Raw genomic sequence first — 20550 nt, forward strand, 5'->3', positions numbered from 1 at the left:
TCGTCGTTGCGGCAATACTGTGACTTTTTTCTCACTGCCAACTGGCAGTGGAGAAGAAGAGGTGCTTCTTGTGTGGATGCAGGATGCACGAAGCAAGAGCATTCCACTCAACAGACACTTAATTCAAGCAAGAGCAACAAACAACCTACATTTGATCTTGGCATTGAGTTTGAGGCCAGTCCAGGGTGTTTTGACAGGTTCAAGCACCGGCATGGCACCAGCTACAATTCTGTTTGTGGCGACAGCAAAGTTGTTGATGAAAATTCCGTGAGGCAATGGAAGAACGAGAGGTTGCCAACTTTGCTAAGGGGGTGGAAGGCTTTGTGATATCTTTAATCTGTACGAGGTCCGGAATATGTGCTCCCTGGAAATGCATTTGCTTTATCTAATGATGATTGCAGGCACAGGCAAAAGTCAGAAGTGCATATTACAGCTAGTTCTGCACAAATATGGATGGAACTGAAAAAGGAAAAGTTCGAGTCATAGGCAAATCTAAAACGCCACGTTGCCTAAACAACTACTCGATAAATGTTGAACACAAAGCAAACCAGGGTGCATGGATGACATCTGAAGTATTGAACAAATGGCTCGCTAGTTTCGATCGCAACATGGCAATGAAAAAACAGGAGAAATCTGATGTTTCTAGACAACTGTTCATCACGTGTGAAACTACCACCATTGAAAGCCGCTCAGTTGAGCTGTTTGCCTCCAGGCTGACCATCTTTGCTACTGCCTCTAGATCAAAGGGTTATAAGTGCTGTCAGAGCCAAACACTGGTTCAACGGCTGCTGTCTGCCATGCTACCGAAGCGCAAAACAACCATAAATGTGAGGACACCAACTGAAATGCTCACTGGCTCCTGGAACGACATTGAGAACGACACTGAAAACGACAGCTGCATTGAGAATGTCATTGAGAACGACACTGTGTGAGGCTGCTTCCGCAAAGCAGGTTTAAATCTGCACCAGAAAGAGACAGAGGAGGACATTGCAGATGAAGACTTGCAGTATGCTGCTGAGGAGCCAGAATCACGGCCAATCATACGGAGTAAGTTTGCGAGTCTTGCACATTTCAGGACTCCATTGAAGCCAATGACAATTTTGCTGTTGCAGATCTTTCTGATGAGAGCATAATCCGTATGGCACAGGAAGAGGATGAAGGTGAAGACAGTGCCGGGGAGGTGCCTGACAACAACTGTACTGACTGTACACCACCAATGACTTCCGGTGAGGTCACGACAGTACAAGAGAAAGTTTGTGAGCACATAACGCTTTGGCCCAGAGGCCAGAAGCTTGTCAGTAGGCTGGAAGAAGCTGTGCTGAAAAGTGGTACAGTCGAGCCCGACTATATCAAACCCGTTTATATCAAATTATCCCGTATATCGAACAATTTCTAAACACGGTAAACTTACATTGAGAATATATAGCAAAAGTTACTGTTACATCGAACGAAAATAGCAACGACAACCGATATATCAAACTCAATGTGCCTCAAAAGTGCCCCAGCAAGTTGGCTTTCCCTCGCTGTGGCGGGGAAAACTGCCTGCGCCACCCTAGAAAAAGTGGTTTAGACCCGGTTGTGCACAGGCGAACACCCCCCTGCAAGAAATGATCCTGACCCGCTCGCAGCGCTTACAGCCAATCAGAGGCCGTCGTGCTTTCTCCGAGGCGCGGAGGCGGTAGAAGTGAGCGCCATTTTTTCTTTCTTTATGCTTGTGTGCCTGCTGCTGCCTGTTTTCCTCGAGTCCTCATTCAGCGTGGTCCGTGCTGGTGGTGTTGCCTGTTGGTGCTCTGTGAACTTTATTGGCGCACTGTCTGTAATATATGTTGTTTAATGGCGCAAGGGCCATTGATGGCCAAAGAGCGCCAAGACATGATAGGGAAAGTGAACAATGGTTATGTTAAGTGGCTGTATAGGAGCCTAAAATTCCTCGCGCTAAAGGCGGGTAAAACATAAGTAATAAAATCATGGGAGTGACGTGAAACATGTGCACAGAGAATGAATAACAAGAGGTCGTAATGATAAAATAATGAGGGTACGTTGCGAGCACGAATACCTCCTCAAGGCCTTTGAGGCCAAAGGCAGGGAGGCCAGTGCTTTTCCTTGAAATAACTACCGCAGCAGCGGCCTCTGGAGAGAAGCCGTGCTGTGGTTGCCAGAGTAAATAACATCAAAACTATGTATATCTTTGAAATAGCGAAAGAGCGAGTCTTGTTTAAAAATAGGTTCCCTGCCTAAGAACATTGAAGGGTGAAGTGGGAGATGTTGGCGGTATGATGGGAAATGTTTTTCTCTAATATCTTCTAGATGCGTGCATTGAAGCAGGATGTGCAGGACAGTAAGTGGCGCGCCGCATTTTTCACACATGGGTGGGTCACCACCGGACAGAAGGTGTGCGTGTGTACTGTGTGTATGTCCTATTCTAATTCTGCAAAGTGTGACTTCTGTGTGACGTGACTTTGATACCGGTGACCAAATGCCAAGCCGTGGCTTGATGAGGTGTAGCTTATTTTGCTTGTGCCTATCCCATGTACTCTGCCAAAAGGCCCTGAGCTTTCTTTTGAGGAAGGGTTTTAGATCTATAACAGGGACGGCTACTGATGTATTAGGACTGTTTTCGTGGGCGGATGCAGCTAGCTGGTCCGCCAACACGTTACCTTGGATCTCGCGGTGCCCTGGCACCCAGCACACTACGACATGTTGTTCGAGTGCGTAGACCGTGCATAGGAGTGTGTAGAGGGAGATGAGGACTGGGTTTTTGTGTTTTTTGAGAGTTTTGAGGGCTGTTACCACACTTAGGGAATCGGTGTATATAACTGCCTTTTGTAGTTTTAATTGTTTAATGTGTTTAACGGCCGCAACTATCGCGTAAGCTTCTGCCGTGAAGATACTTGAATCAGGGTGCAGAATACCGGAATCCGAAAAGGATGGACCAACAGCTGCATAAGATACAGAAGTATTGGACTTGGAGGCGTCTGTAAAGAATTCTGGACAAGTGTATTTGTGTTGTAGTTCGAGGAAGTATGCATGGATATGTGTAATAGGCGCGTGTTTTGTAACTTCCACGAAAGATATATCGCAGTCAATACGCTGCCACTGCCACGGCGGGAGTTTTGCAGTGGGAGCCATTAGACAGTGTTCAAGAATTGGCACACCCGCTTCCTGAGCTAGGCCCCTCACACGAAGTGAGTAGGGCTGTCTCACTGAAGGACGATTTTCAAAAAGTGCAGAGCTAGACAAATCATTGACAGTAGAGTGTGAGGGGTGTTCGTTGTTTGCGTGCACGTTGAGAAAATATGTGAACGATATGTAGGATCTCTGCAGGTGGAGCGACCACTCATTGGATTCAACGTAGAGGCTCTCTACGGGGCTCGTTCGAAAAGCGCCCGTAGAGAGACGGATGCCCAAATGGTGAACAGGGTCAAGGATCTTCAAGGCGCTCTGTGTTGCAGACTGATAAACAACGGCCCCGTAGTCTAGGCGCGTTCGAATTAGGCTTTTATACAGGTTCATTAGGCATTTCCTGTCACTGCCCCATGAAGTGCGTGACAACACTTTTAGGATATTCATAGCCTTCATGCACTTATTTTTTATGTATTTGATGTGTGCTATAAAGGTGAGTTTAGATTCCAGAATGACGCCCAGAAACTTATGCTCCACCTCTACAGGTAACCGCTGGCCCTGCAGGTCAATTTCGGGATTTGGGTGGAGGCCTCTCTTTCTAGAAAAGAGAACACAGGTGCTCTTTTGTGGATTGAACCGGAACCCGTTCTCATCTGCCCATTGGGTCACCTTGTTCAGGCCGAGCTGGACCTGCCGCTCACAAATCGCGAGACTGCAAGATTTAAACGCTATTTGGATGTCGTCAACATACGTGCAATAGAACATGGTGCGTGGGATACAAAGATGCAACGAGTTCATTTTTATAATGAAAAGTGTACAGCTGAGCACACCACCCTGTGGAACGCCGGTTTCCTGCACGAACGATCGTGACAGCGCATTGCCCACACGAACACGGAATGTGCGGTTCGACAAATAACTTTCTATTATATTTAACATCCGGCCACGTATGCCTAAGTGTGAGAGGTCTCTCAGTATTCCAAAGCGCCACGTCGTATCATATGCCTTTTCCATGTCGAGGAATACTGAGAGAAAGAATTGTCTGTGGACAAAAGCCTCGCGAATTTGTGCCTCAATACGTACGAGGTGGTCAGTGGTGGATCGACCTTCTCGGAAGCCGCACTGATATGGATCAAGCAGCTTGTTTGATTCTAGGAAGTGTGTTAAGCGGCAGTTAATCATCTTCTCAAATACTTTACAAAGGCAACTTGTTAATGCTATGGGCCTGTAGCTGGAAACATTAGATGGATCCTTTCCCTGTTTTAGAACAGGGATCACAATGGCCTCTTTCCAGGCAGAGGGAATCTCGCCGGAAGTCCATACAGCGTTATAGAGGCAGAGGAGAGTTTTCTGTGTTTCGTAGGGTAAGTGTTTAAGCATTTGGTATATAACACGGTCAGATCCTGGGGCAGATTCATTGCAGCAGTTAAGCGCTGCTTGCAGTTCAGCTAAGTTGAATGGTTCGTTGAAGGATTCGTTTTTTGCACATTTTCTTTCTAACTTTTGCCTTTCTACAGTTGTTTTGTGTCGTTTGAACGTGTCGGAGTAGTGCGTAGAGCTGGACACGTGTTCAAAATGTGCACCAAGAGAGTCTGCTTGGTCTTCCAGACTGTTGCCATCTGTATTTACTAAAGGAAGTGAATGTGTTTGTTTGCCTCTTACCCTATTTACCCTGTTCCACGTCTTAGCCTCGTCTGTATAGGAGTTAATACCTGATAAATACTTCTGCCAGCTCTCTCTTCTTGCTTGTCGGCGTGTTCGCCTGCCTTGGGACTTGATCTGTTTAAAATTGATAAGATTCTCAGCAGTAGGGGAGTCGCGGAGTATCCCCCACGCTTTGTTTTGCTTTTTTCGAGCATTCCGGCAATCGTCGTTCCACCATGGGACACGACGTTTGGAGGCAATGCCACTTGATTGAGGAATGGATTTTGAAGCGGCGTCAATAATAAAAGCGGTAAAAAACTGAACAGCAGCACCAATTTCCAAGGACGACATCTCGGCCCACGAGACACGGGTAAGAGTTCCAAATTTCTCCCAATCTGCTGCATCAGCTTTCCACTGGGGAGCCTGTGGTGGAGATTCGTTTTCTATTGGCGTGCTTAAGAGTATGGGAAAATGGTCGCTCCCGTAGGGATTTTGAATGACGTCCCAGTTAAAATCAAGTAAAAGGGTGGGTGAAACAATACTAAGATCGATAGCTGAGTAACTCCTGTTTGCAAGGCTAAAAAATGTAGGCTCCTTCTTATTGAGCAGGCATGCACCAGCGGAAAACAGAAACTGCTCAATGAGACGGCCTCGCGCATCGCTGCGAGAGTCCCCCCACAAGCTGCTGTGTGCATTGAAATCGCCAAGGACGAGGTATGGTTCTGGCAATTCATCAATAAAGGCCTGAAATTCGTGTTTGTGTAACTGGTAGTGTGGGGGTATATAGAGTGAGCAAATAGTTATGAGCTTGTTGAAAAGCACAGCGCGAACGGCCACTGCCTCCAGGGGCGTTTGCAACTGCAATACCCGACATGCTACATTTCTATCTATTATTATAGCAACGCCGCCAGAGGATGTGAGAGCATCCTGGCGATCTTTGCGGAAGATGATGTACTGTCTGAGAAAGTCAGTATGCATTGGTTTCAAGTGTGTTTCCTGTACACACAGCACTTTTGGTTTGTGTTTGTGGAGAAGCTCTTGAACATCGTCGAGGTTCCTGAGAAGGCCCCTCACGTTCCATTGGATTATTTGAGTGTTCATGATGAAACTAAGGTAGTGCTGTGTGTACGAAACGGGAGTTGTGGTTGCTTAGGTGGGGAGTTGGAACTCAAGTAACAGGGCCGTCCTCCGGCCCCGTTATTGGCTTCTTAGTTTTCTTGGCACGCTCCAGGGAGCTGCGCCGATCTTTCGGCACCAGAGGTGCCGAAGTAGTATCCATTGCCTCCTGGGAGGCACTGGATGCCCGCACGTGCGAGCTGGTTGTTCGAGTTTCGGGCCTCGCCTGGTGAGACGAGGCCTTGAGACCCGATGACCCTGGAGTCGACGGGCTCTCTTTGCGAGTTGGCGGAGTAGACTTAACTACTGCCGCCTTGGGGGCAGGCGCCACAGCCGACGGTTCGCTCTGCGTGGACCGAGGGAGTGGCGGAGGCCGATGCGACGTTGCCCCCCGGCGCGCCGCATCAGCGTACGGTGTGGTGTGAAATGGCGACCACCTTTTACGGGCTTCGCGGAAAGAAATGTTCTCCTTGTACTTTAGTGTGATGATTTCTTTTTCTTTTTGCCAGTTTGGACATGCGCGTGAGTACGCCGGATGATCGCCGTTACAGTTGACACAGTGCGGTGCGCCATTACAGTTGTCGGATATGTGGCCTTGTACACCGCATTTAGCACATGTTTGATGACCACGGCAGCTCAATGATCCGTGGCCGAATCTCTGGCATTGGAAACAACGTCTGGGATTAGGAATGTATGGTCTGATAGTTAATTTAATGTAACCTGTTTCAATGGTTTGGGGAAGAACACTGGATGCAAATGTAAGAATGAGATGTTTCGTGGGGATTTCCTTGCCTTCTCTCCTAATAACGATCCGCTTTACATGGGTCACGTTTTGGTTCTTCCATCCCTCTAGAAGTTCATCTTCAGACAGGTCGATGAGGTCGGTTTCCGAAACGACTCCGCGTGAGCTGTTCATGGACCTATGGGGTGACACTGAAATGGGTACGGTTCCAAGTGTTACGAGACTGCCGAGTTTCTCGTACTGTTGTTTAGCTGGGACCTCGAGAAGAAGGTCACCGCTTGCCATTTTGGTTACCTTGTAGCCCGGCCCAAAGGCTTCGGTCAAGGATTTTGCAACTACGAAAGGAGAGATAGTTCTTGCTAGTTTTTCGGGGTTCTGGCTGTGGAGCACATGAAATTTAGGGAACGTTTCTGTTGGACGGGTCAAAGAGTTGAGTATTTCGTCGGTGCGCACCCTCTTGTGAGGGTAACGATCAAGGAGGCGGGGGAATGGAACTGTTTCCATGATAAATGTGTGTGTTTCGGCAGCAGTGGCGGCCACCCACCATGGAGTCCAACAAGGGGACGCTGCAGCACTTAACATGTAAGGCTGCAAACGCCAGCCGTACAATGCCGCTATAACCTAATATATTATGTCCAAGAGAGGACACATATACACGGTTAACCCGAGCCGCCTACGAAAACGGGGAAGTGACTGAAGAAAAAGGAGACAGGACAGAAAGGAAAGAAAAAGATAAGAGAGGGGGATAGGAAAGGGCGACCGCCGATTTCAACCCCCAGGATCCCCTTTTCCCCGGACACGGCACAGCCCCGCACGGCTAGGCGTGGGAGGGGTCGAAGCCCCCCGTTAGCTCGGGTCCGTGGTGTCACTATATTGGCGCACTGTCGTCATGGCTTGTGCAAAGAGGCAGAATTTGCCATTCGCCGCGAAACGGATCGACATTCGACGAGTTCGTCAGTGCGGACGATGTCGCCATCATGGGTGAGCTACAAGATGAGGACTACGTTGCAGACGTCGTGCCGACCACGAGCCAAAGCGACAGCAATAAGGAAATCGACGATGGCCCATTGCCTACATCCTCCGAAGTGATTAGTGCACTTGCGTTGGTCCGGCTCTATTGCGTGAATGTGGAAGGTTGCGGCCTCAGCTGCTCCGACTCGTTGGACAACGTGGAGGCGTGCGTGCTGTCGCAGGCAGCGAAGTCGTTGACACAGAAGAAAATCCAGGACTAGTTTGTTCCAAAGTAGGGCACGCAAGTAAGCCACCACATTAATAAAGTACTTTTCTTATTGTTATGTGCCTTTGTGTCAAAATCCTATAGCGGGCCTATATCGAATTATGCCATATATCGAACTAATAAACGTTTTTTGGCGAGTTCGATATACCCGGGTTCGACTGTACCGACACAGCCTTGAAGCAAACAAATATGGAGAACGATTTCACCAGTAAAGTAGTTTGAAAACAAATAAAAAAATAAAATGTTCTGCAACAGTATGTAGCCTTCTTTTGTGCCCATTTTAGTTGTAGGGGCCCTCAGTGAAATAAGGACTGCATATGAAGCGAAAACTTGGTGCTCTTCTTATACGAGACCCTTGATAAGATAGACAAAAACTGCTCCCCGGTACGCTTCTCTTATAAAGGGATTCACTTTGATGAGGGCACAGCAGCTGAATCATGGCAAAAAGCAGCGCCACTGCAGAACTACGGAACCTCATCCAACAGCTGATGGCGACGTGCGGGCTAGCGCCAAAACGTGGGGCCCACTGCACATATGGACTGCGAGGAAAAGCTAGATGGGAAGAAGTAGTTCATTAACAAGACCCGAGGCCAAACCAGCGAGGTCTGTGATGTTCGCAGTGATCAAAATGCAAAAGGAGGCAGGAGGGAAGCAGGGCTTTCTGCAAAACCCATAATAACCCAGGCCTGCACCCAGAAGAATGCTTTGAGCAGCTGCACACCCTGCTCAAATATTGTTAAGAGAGCTGGCTACAGAATGAAACAGGAAAAATAAATATTGTGTGAGTTTTCCTCGCACAGTCTGTGTTTTTCTTTGTGGCACCAGACACTGGCAAAATAGTTTAGTAGCAGTCAGGAAGTGGGTAATAGCTTTGCACTGCAGAGTTTTAAGAGCCTGGTAAGTACAGTTGACTCTCTGTAAACGGAAATTCCACTTAAATGGAACAACTGCCTCTAACTTGACCAGTTTAATACTTGAATCCTGCACCATTGTTGGTCTCTCAGTAAACAGAACTCCAGTTAAACAGAACATATTCTTCCTGGTCCCTTCAGTTCCATTCAATGAGAATCTACTGTGCATACAACACCGCTCGTTTTACTTTCTTGAAGTCATATTTCTGGCTAAAAAACATTCATCATTGCCGTAACATGCGCGGCTATATGAATTTTTCTGAAGCCTCGAGTGCTCGCAGCTAATATGTCCTCAAACAGGGTGGACAGACAAAATTGAACGGCTGCCAAGCAATAATAATGAAGTGTGAAATGAGGGCCATTTCTGAACATTTTGCTATCTCTTGCAAGACAACAGCCATCACAGTCCCGTGAGTCGTGGGACGGGTGGTCACCCTAGTAAAGCCTCTTGATAAGAGGCCCCGTTATAACCAGTGTTGGCGGTAACACGTTACAAGTAACGGCATTAATGGTAACGTGTTACTTTTTTCAGCAACTTAGTAATGTACCCGTTACTATTACAGAACTGTAATGGTTAACATTAGAAATGGGCGAACAGTAAATGTGAGGTTCGAAGCGAATCCGAAGCAAATAGTGATTTGGCCGAATAATTTCAAATCGAATAGTTCGAATAGTACTCACCACATACTATTAAGAAAAATTAGCATTTTCGTCATGACCCTTGCACAATATTTTTAAGAATTGGAACTAGATATGGGTGAATGTCACTTTTTTGTCTTGAAATGAAGTGGAAGAAACCTTGAATAGTATCAAATTTTGAATAGCAGTAGGGTGCAAGTCATAAGTGGTAAAATACGGTACAATTTAAAAATTACTGCACTTAGCGCATATAAGCCCATATAACACGCTTTTAAACTTTAAAAAATATGTACACTTAACCTTGAAGTGCGGCTTCGCGGCAGTGCAGATTTCCCCTGGAAAGGTGGTTTCACGGTACAGCAACCCGACGCTGCAGTGAAACCACCTTTACAGGGTGTTATGTGCGGTCAAACGTACATATATTCGTTCATTTCGAATAATCCAAATTCATATCAAAGCGAATTCAAATTCTTTAATATTCGTTCGAATATTCGAAACACCCGAATATTCGCCCATCCCTAGTTAACATACTTAGGTTACCATTTTTCGGTAACGTGAAGTCTCGCATTACTCATTACTTTTTATTTTAAGTAACCCAGAAGTTTTACACAAAATTCATTTGTCTTGCAGGAGCCACTTTCCCAGAGCTCACTCCGACGTTATTGTGTCACAGCAGTGGACAGCTGTCGGTCAGCCAAACGTTGACAAAGCGACCCTGCATGGGGTGCTTTATTGTGCAGGGAAAATTGCAATGGGGAACAAATTGCCGAAATTTCTTGAATGGATCTGCTATGGCTTCGGCTACCTTGCTATCAAGGTTCAAGTTGTCGACTGCCGATGAAGTGAAGTGAAATGTCGTCCTCGTAATCGTCAAAAGCGAGCTGTCGAGATTTTCTTGGCTTGTGGACATCAAGACACGCTGCGAGCTCCAACACAACGGAGGATGACCTCTTAGGACATGCTTTCTCAACATCACTGTCAACTGAAGATGAGCGACTGTCTCGGTACCTTTGGTGCTGCATGACATCGCAATGAGCGGGCTCAAGGAAAACTCTCCGCACATTCACCACCTCTTCTTGAAAGTGAATACACAAGTACCACATAGCGCATCCGTCCAGCTCCTCTTTAGCATAGGTGCGGACATATTTGCTAAGAAGCGAGTCAAGCTGTCCAATGACGGGCTTTGAAATGCAGCTGTTGCTTACATCCAGCAATTTGTAGTTGCATCAGGATGTTGTCCCTGCAATACTCTAGCACTGCTTATAAACCCAGCATCAAAAATTACTTTTGCTTCTCGCTATCAGCAAATGCAACTGCATTTCTGGTTATTGAATTCCTGAGCGAGGAAGGCTAACCCTGAACTCCTTCACATGCACAATCACAATATATGCAGTAATTATACAAGTTAAATTGAAAAAAAATTGTTCATGTGCGCAAACACTTTCCCCCAGATTTATGCCATTTAAGCATTTCTTTATTGCTACAAAATTTGTGCATTTATTTTGTAAGTAGAAGCACACCGTCATAATTACTGCAAATTTGTTCAGTGATGTTTTCTTTGCGGATGATGAAATCAATCACTTTTTGTTTAATACCCACTGCGAAAAATGGCTTCCCCATGTGCCACAGAGTCACAAATCATCACATGTAACAGGCAACTTAAAAGGGCCCTGCAACACTTTTTCAGCATGGTCAGAAAACGCTGCTGATCAGTAGTCGAGGCTTCCAAGAGCACGCGAGCCAAACATTATAGCACAGCACATGGCCTGGGATTTACAATAAATTCTCAAAGTCGGCTAAAAAGTGCTTCCTCTTCTCTCGACAAAAATGATGCTTACGACGTCACTGACACAAGTTCCACGCCACTGGCTGATTTGAACATGGCGTGCTCGGTAGTTACTGCGGCCGCCACGGAAGGCTATCACCTGCTTGCACGCACGCGCAATCGCACTACAGTCGAAACCGGGTATATCGAACTCACCAAAAAACGTTTATTAGTGCGATATATGGCATAATTCGATATAGGCCCGCTATAGGATTTTGACACAAAGTCACATAACAATAAGAAAAGTACTTTATTAATGTGGTGGCTTACTTGCGTGCCCTACTTTGGAACAAAATAGTCCTGGATTTTCTTCTGTGTCAACGACTTCGCTGCCTGCGACAGCACGCACGCCTCCACGTTGCCCAACGAGTCGGAGCAGCTGAGGCTGCAACCTTCCATATTCACGCAATAGCGCCGGACCAACGCAAGTGCACTAATCACTTCGGAGGATGTAGGCAATGGGCCATCGTCAATTTCTTTATTGCTGTCGCTTTGGCTCGTGGTCGGCACAACGTCTGCAACGTAGTCCTCATCTTGTAGCTCACCCATGATGGCGACATCATCGTCCGCACTGACGAACTCGTCGAATGTCGATCCGTCGATAGCTCCCGGGAACTCTGCCAGCTCGCTCCAAACTTCAGCGGAAACACCTGCGGTGTCTTCAGTGCTGTCATCGGAATTTGGGGTGTCATCACCAGGCATGCGGAAGCCGGCATGCCTAAAGCAGTTCTGGATTGTCTCCTTCGTGACAACTGCCCACGATCTACTCAACACAGAAAGAGCTCAACCCGATTTATGATTTCGAGTTTCGCGGCGAACGGCAAAATCTGCCTCTTTGCACAAGCCATGACGACAGCGCGCCAATAAAGTTCACAGAGCACCAACAGGCAACACCACCAGCACGGACCACGCTGAATGAAGACTTGAGGAAAACAGGCAGCAGCAGGCACACAAGCATAAAGAAAGAAAAAATGGCGCTCACTTCTACCTCCTCCGCGCCTCGGAGAAAGCACGACGGCCTCTGATTGGCTGTAAGCGCTGCGAGCGGGCCAGGATCATTTCTTGCAGGGGGGTGTTCGCCCGTGCACAACCGGGTCTAAACCACTTTTTCTAGGGTGGCGCCGGCAGTTTTCCCCGCCACCGCGAGGGAAAGCCAACTTGCTGGGGCACTTTTGAGGCACATGGAGTTTGATATATCGGTTGTCGTTGCTATTTTCGTTCGATGTAACAGTAACTTTTGCTATATATTCTCAATGTAAATTTACCGTGTTTAGAAATTGTTCGATATACGGGATAATTTGATATAAACGGGTTCGATATAGTCGGGCTCGACTGTATAAGTATGTCGCGCGTTCAAAGAAAAAAAAGGAAAAAGTGCTCAAGCTCACGAGGCACACGTTACGTACCTTTTTCACTCGTGCCACCCCGCCCTGCTTAGTTTCCAGCGCTTTTGTCGGGACGAGAGAAGAGAGAAAGCAATGAGAGCGTGCAACAAATCTTTGTAACTCCGCTCGTACTGGATGGATTCTAAAAATTTTTGCGGTGGTCGATTCACGAAAAAATAAGCTCCTTTAGTGAATCTATTCCATGGCTACTTGAAAAAGTGTTGCAGGGCCCCTTTAAGGCCACTATAGTACTGCCAAGGTACAGCGCAGTTGTGCGAATTATTCATGTGAAATCTGTACTTTGGGTAAAATTGTTTGGGCTAGGACTTTTATGTGAAATATAAGTATGAGCTTTATAAAATTGCTATTGTAGGTTCGTGCAGCGAAGGTGCATTGATTAGGATTTCTGACCATGCAGTAACAGCAGAAGTTACTTTTTTTCAGTAGCAGTAATACGTTAACTTTTTCTATATAACCCTGGCTGTAACAGACTGTTGGGTGTAAGTGACAGCAGTGTGCCTACATCAAAATACGGGCTAATAAAAAAAAAATGAGAACCCTGCGTAAGGGACAAGTCTCTTATGACGGGGTTCCACTCGTGCAGCACCTGCAGTGTCCGGTGACAGAGACCAATGCAGAGCTGCACGCCTGGGAAGAGGGCGGCAGTGATCTGGTTGCCCACGACCAGGTTGGGGATGGAGGGCTGCAGCTGAACAGCCTCCCGTGCCAGCTGAGCAAAGAGCTCCCTGCAGAAGAGCACATTCTGCGCAGCCTCCAGACGCTGCTGCCAGTGGGTCTCGGGGCTGGAAAAGGCGTTCTGCGGCAGGTTGATGCTCAGCTGACCACTCGCTATGGTCTCCGTGTCTGCGTGCACAACAAACATCTCCATGTGAAAAGAATGCATCTTGCTCATCTTGCTCAATGTTCGTGCCTAGACATAAATGCATTGTGGGATCTTTTTAAAACTAAAATATTGTCCTTGACACAAACCTTCATTCCCTCGCGTGTCATTTCTTCCCAGCGCCGAAACGATAAACCATGGATTACTAAAGAGATTCGTACGTTAATAAACAGAAAAAATAGAGCCTTTCGTAAGCACTGCCACTCTCAGAATCCTACACTGTTTGCAAAGATGAAGGTACTGAGCAAAACAATAGAGAGATTGATGCGCAACGCACATAAAAAGTTTCTTTGCACTCTAGGACACAAAGTTAAAACTAATCCAAAGGAAATGTGGAAATATGTCAAGAGCAAAAAGAACTCTGGTGACGCAATCCCTGACGTCATAGATGAAAAAGCCTACGGCGCAGATATTTTCGCAAAAGCAGAGGCCTTCAATGCTTATTTTCACTCTGTGTTTTCATGCACAAAAGCCGCAGTTTCCAAATCATATGACATCAGTGAGCTTGCTCAGATGAGGGAAAATTGTGCTGTCTGAAAATGGTATCGCATTATTGCTACGGAAGATAAACATCCACTCGGCTACCGGTCCTGACTTTATTTCAAATTTCGTTCTAAAAAACTGTGCATTGTCTGTCGCCCCTTTCTTAACACTGTTATTTAAGATATCTCTTCAAGTTGGTGCTCTACCTTCGGACTGGAAAACTGCAAATGTTATTCCAATTCACAAAAGTGGTTCAAAAACGAGAACATGCAACTACAGGCCAATTTCACTCACAAGCGTTGCTTGCAAAACATTAGAACATGTTGTTTATACGAATTTAATGGCATACCTTCAAGAAAATAGCTTCTTTATCCCAACGCAACATGGCTTCAGGGCTGGCTTTTCTTGTGACACTCAGCTGATAGAATTTCGCCATGACATTGCAGCTTTTATTAACTCGGGTTTGCAAGTTGACTGCATCTTTTTAGACTTTCGGAAAGCTTTCGATACCGTATCTCATACCCTATTACTACTAAAGTTGTCCTACCTCAAATTGCCAAATACCCTCTGGAAGTGGTTGGAAGCGTACGTGTTAGATAGAAACCAACGCGTGATACTTGGTGGTGTCCGCTCTTCTGATGTCTCTGTATTATCTGGAGTGCCACAGGGGTCCGTCTTAGGGCCCCTGCTTTTTCTAATATTTATCAATGACCTTACTGAACATTTGTCTTGCCAGGTGAAGTTATACACAGATGACTGCTGCATTTACCGTGAAATTTCAAGTGAATCAGATAGCGAACTGCTACAAAATGATCTGAACAAAATCATGTCTTGGTGTTCGACTTGGAACATGACACTCAACCTGTCCAAATGCAACCTCGTAAGATTCACAAACAAAAAACGCCCCCTGATGGCAAGCTATGTCATGAATAAAACACAGCTGTCTCGTGTAACGGAATATAAGTACCTAGGAGTAATTTTTTCCAGCAATTTTACTTGGAATGCCCACATAGATTACATTGTAACAAGGGCCAGCAACACACTAAACTTCTTGAGACGCAACTTTAAACAAGCACCGGCCAGCCTGAAAGAAACCCTGTATATGTCGAATGTACGCCCACTTTTGGAGTATGCGTGCAGCACTTGGGACCCTTTTACTAAGGTGAACATCGACGCTCTAGAACGCGTGCAGCTGAGAGCGGCCCGTTTCGTCGTGGGTGATTACGACTTTTCTAAGAGATCTTTCGAAATCAGGAATACTTTGGGATGGCCTCTTCTTGAAGACAGGCGCAAATTCTTACGTTTATCTCTGTTTCACAAAATATTCCATGGTTTAACGGGTATTCACAAAGAAAACTACATATCGGAGCCTACGTATACATCTGCTCGTACTGATCACCCACTTAAAGTGCGCGAGTTCGCTTCCAGAATTAACCTTTTTAAATATTCATTTTTCCCGCGATCAATTAGGCAATGGAACAAACTACCTCAACAAATCGTAGCCGCGTCCAGGGAAACTTTCGCCACTGCGCTTGACGATCATATTTTATCGTAGCCTGAGCACAATTTAAAGTTGCCTACACTTTCGTTTGATCTTTCTAACGATCTAAGCTCGAGTTCTCTTTTTTTTTCGCTTCTCTCCACCTGCATTTATCTGTGTGTGTGTATATATATATATATATGTGTGTGTGTGTGTGCGTATGCATTTATTATATACAATATGTTTTCCTTGCTGCCGTATCTCCACACACGTCAGTGTTTATTACGTGTCACCCTTGGATGCTTCATTATGTATCTGTATTTCTTTTATGTACACCTCAGTGTTAATCGATTGTCGCCCTTCTGCATTTCGAAAGTGTTATCTCCCCCTACACTAATGACCCACGCGGGCGCTGTAGGTACCGTAAATAAAAATAAGAGCATGGCTTCACCGTCCGCCCCACAGGCTCGAGCAGTATGCCTACCAAACGTGTAGTCAATGCCAGAATATACTACCTCTAAAACAAAAAATATTATTATACAAGGCTCTTTTTTCTTCACATTTACATTACTGTCATTCGGTCTGGTCTACAGGCTCAAAAGCATCATTACACAACCTGGTTCTGAAAAAAATCCCCTACGGTGCACTCAAGGTGCATCACACAACGCACATACTGCTTCATTATTTACAAAATATAAAATTTTAAGACTAACTACTTATTACGAATACTAGCTTTTGTCAACTTTTAAATCAGAAATATAAACACACTAAGTACCCTCCTACATACTTAGGCGCACTTGCGACCAAGTCCTGCCAGTCACCTCACTCAGTAGTATACAGAGACTTGGCATGTACCATGTCCTATACCAATCATGGACTCGAAACATCACATTACCGTCTTCCAGCATAATGAACAAGTGGAAATTAACAACTGAGGGTGTGTGTAGATTGTCTAAAGCTGATATGTTACATCAGATGTGGTGAGTGTGTTGTTTATGAATGTTGGGTCATTCTTGTGATGTAGTGTCACTCATTCATTGCTTTGTTATGAATATTTTTTACATATTTCAGTTTTATTTTCTTACTTGCTGTCTGGGCTACATTCGTGTTTTCCTTTTGGTATAGTCGCTTTCCACTGCCTGTAATTTTGTAATTTTTTTTTTCCAGCCGAAGGGGCCAGTCAAGCTGTGAAATGCAGCTTTTTTTCCTTTACACCACACTAAGTATATACTGTATGCTTATGTACCTGCCACGTGGTTGAATAAACTCAATCTCAATATTTCCCTGCCGAGATAGCCTGTGGGATCGATTGGCGTGAACATGCGTGTGTCATCTACCAAACATCAACAGCAAATATAGCTTGGGGGAAGGAAGGTTACTCTTAAGGGCTCGTTTTTCTTTGTTAGACACAATATTAATGAGAACTAACAGACAGTAATGCCAAGGAAAGTATAGGGGGTGTTATTTGTAGTAATTAGAATATAAATGTGAAGAAAGTAAAGTGGACGAAAAGATAACCTGCCGCCGGCAGGAACCGAACCTGCGACCTTCGAATAACGCGTCCGATGCTCTACCACTGAGCTACGGCGGCGGTCATCTCCCCGTCCACTTTATGGGGTATATATGTGGATTGAAACTTAGGAATGTCAGTCAGCGCCAGTCGCAGCCATGGCGGCGAGTGTGGAACACTCTTTTTTTGCCTTTTTGGCGTCACGTAGCACGTGATCTATTTACGAGCAGGCAACTGACCAATAATCCCTCGCATACTACCTGAAGGCATCATGTCTGCCAGAACGAGACCCTCGCTATGAATGAAGGAAGGAAGGTTACTCTTAAGGGCTCGTTTTTCTTTGTTAGACACAATATTAATGAGAACTAACAGACAGTAATGCCAAGGAAAGTATAGGGGGTGTTATTTGTAGTAATTAGAATATAAATGTGAAGAAAGTAAAGTGGACGAAAAGATAACCTGCCGCCGGCAGGAACCGAACCTGCGACCTTCGAATAACGCGTCCGATGCTCTACCACTGAGCTACGGCGGCGGTCATCTCCCCGTCCACTTTATGGGGTATATATGTGGATTGAAACTTAGGAATGTCAGTCAGCGCCAGTCGCAGCCATGGCGGCGAGTGTGGAACACTCTTTTTTTGCCTTTTTGGCGTCACGTAGCACGTGATCTATTTACGAGCAGGCAACTGACCAATAATCCCTCGCATACTACCTGAAGGCATCATGTCTGCCAGAACGAGACCCTCGCTATGAATGAAGGAAGGAAGGTTACTCTTAAGGGCTCGTTTTTCTTTGTTAGACACAATATTAATGAGAACTAACAGACAGTAATGCCAAGGAAAGTATAGGGGGTGTTATTTGTAGTAATTAGAATATAAATGTGAAGAAAGTAAAGTGGACGAAAAGATAACCTGCCGCCGGCAGGAACCGAACCTGCGACCTTCGAATAACGCGTCCGATGCTCTACCACTGAGCTACGGCGGCGTGTGTGCAATCCAGCGCTATATGCCATCCCTCGCGACACTGACATCATCTTAAGTGACCTAAAGGTGACCTCCAACTTCCGAGAGGTCACCAGTGCGGCCGAGCTCTGAGCTCATAGTCGCCACTGCACTTTCGCAGCGCTTGTACCCGGAGGCTACTATTCGGCAGTTGCTCCTGAGTCTGGGCCCGTAGCGAATGTGCAGAAAGCGTGGAAGCCTCGAGCAAGTCATTTCCACGATGGTAATGGCAATGACGACCATGACGGCGCAGCACATGCAGCAGGTGAAACATCGCCACCAAACAATGCAGGCAGCGCGTCACACCTCTGTGGGCCGTTTCACATGTTAGATGGCGTCTGTTGCACCCAGCAGTTTGTCGTTCTCAGAGCTCTCCCAAACCAGAATTGAGACTGGTCAATAATAAACAGACTGCAATTAATGATCTGTTGCCCGCTGCAGCAAGCGATGGGCTTTGTTATAACTAATAGGCCCCCAGCAACATATTGCAGAAAAAAATGCCAAAAGGAAATTTTTGTGTCAAATTAACATTTCCGAATTTCGCACGTTCCCAAAAGCTTTTGTGAAATTTCCTGGCTGACAAAGAACTTTGGGTATATCTTGAGACAGAGGCTGGCATCATAATGCTTGTTGCTGTAAATGTTATAAAATAAAAATGACTTGGTAGAGTCACAGACGGACGAACGAGAAGCATAAAGAGGGTTGTAGCCACTCTCGTAGTTCATCACCTGCCAGCATAATAAATGGTGACATCCCAGAGACCAGCAAAGGCAGTATCTCGGGCGCAGCCACTGAATCGCACAAACCATGTTTCTGCTACCTGCAGGCACCAGAAACTCAGCTCAGCTGCCATGTTTTGCTGAACATCACATTCAAGAAACAGAAAGCTTCATAATTCTCTACAACACAACAGATGCTACTGCCAACCTTCTAAATAATCGACGGTGTGGCACAGATAGCTATTAAACACATTTTTGGGGAGATTTTATTGACAATGTTCTGGGTACCACTTTTACATGGATGTAGCCATTACACGAGCATATACTATATTTAAACAGCAGTCGTGTACACTAAGATATGAAACAATTAGGGGTATGTGAATATTCGAGTTTCAAATTCGAATCGAATATTACCTAATCGAATAATTCGATTCGACTTTCGAATAGCTAGTATTCGAAATTTCGAATAATTCGACAGGCCGAACATCTAAATCGCGACAAGCGCGAATGGTGCAACTTGGTTAAGGTGGGGTGGCTAAAACTAAAACTAACATCATTACAGTGGGCTTTCCGTTAAAGCTTTTCCCAATATCAATATCCTGGTTCAAAAGCGAGTGTATGTGTATTCAAAAGATTACGTCATTTCCGCACGTTATGGCTCCAGTGAAGAAGGCCAGGGAGACTGTCGAACTGCTAGCGCAAAGAAATAACCAACACACTCAGCTCATACCTTTAGTCAAGAGGCTCACTTCAATGAGCCCCAAATCCCAAGAAAGGATGATCTTTTTGAATACTGGAAAGAACGCGGAGCTGCATTTTATTCAGGAATCACTAAAATTGCTTTGCTATAATTTCCCATCCCTGCTACTGAGGTGCCCAGTGAGCGCATGTTTTCAACTGCAGGAAACACCGTAACACCACGTCGAGAGAGCCTGAAGCCAGGTCATGTGGAACAATTTATGCTTCTGCACAACAGTTTGTAGTCGTTCGGAACCAGTAACACACCGCGTTATGTTCTCGAGGACATGAGCAGATTTCATTTCTTCGTTCTTTCTTTCAATTATTAATAATATCTTTTGTATTTGATATTTGAATTGATATTCCATATTTTTGGCCCACTATTCGGCACTATTCGATTCGAATTCGAGATGAAATTTCACTATTCGCACACCCCTAGAAACAATATCACCCTACATATTACAGCTAATTTCCCAGAGCTAAATAATAAAGCATAAAAAGGCACAAAGTGCACAGTAGAGATACAAATTATCAGTTTCACATGCTTCTTATTTAACTGCTAACAGCACTGTGACAGGTTCACGCACACAAAAGAAGCAGAACGTGCACAAAATCGCATTTTCATGAAAAAAATAAAATGTACGCTCAAACCTCGTTATAACGAACCCGGACATAACGAATTATCGGTTATAGTGAAGTAAATGAAGAATAGTCTTGTCATAGCTACAGTGTTACAAATAAATGTTCATAACGAATTTTCGGATATAACGAAGTTATTTTCGTGGCAGATGAGACTTTGTTATAATGAGGTTTGAGTGTACAACTGACACTTCTCATTTAAAACAAGAACAAGTTACGAAGAGTGACTCAGCTTTGCCTAACTACATTTATCTGCCATGGCATGGAATTTGCTGTCAACAGGAATAAATTGGACATTTCATCTCCAGGTGCCATGGCGGTGGAAGGCCACTTACTGGATGACAATGCACCTGCTCCAACACGTGTAATCGCACGCCCCCATTACACATCCTGCGTATCAGCACACAACTTCACCAAAGCCAGCAGGGCACTATGCCAAGTCAGCCACTGAGAAATTGTTT

At 45.4% G+C, this 20550-nt stretch overlaps 1 protein-coding gene across 2 annotated transcripts in view; it reads right to left on the minus strand.

Moving 5' to 3' along the window:
• Nucleotides 1-20550, minus strand: part of LOC119375576 (mediator of RNA polymerase II transcription subunit 17) — a 212086-nt gene that overhangs the window by 81796 nt on the left and 109740 nt on the right. For both annotated transcript variants that reach the window (XM_037645791.2, XM_049420479.1), the window contains exon 7: nucleotides 13227-13483. In XM_037645791.2, coding sequence (XP_037501719.1) covers nucleotides 13227-13483 — 257 coding nt within the window. The remainder of the gene's footprint in view (nucleotides 1-13226; nucleotides 13484-20550) is intronic.

Source organism: Rhipicephalus sanguineus, chromosome 11, assembly GCF_013339695.2.
Source record: "Rhipicephalus sanguineus isolate Rsan-2018 chromosome 11, BIME_Rsan_1.4, whole genome shotgun sequence".
NCBI lineage: Eukaryota > Metazoa > Arthropoda > Arachnida > Ixodida > Ixodidae > Rhipicephalus > Rhipicephalus sanguineus.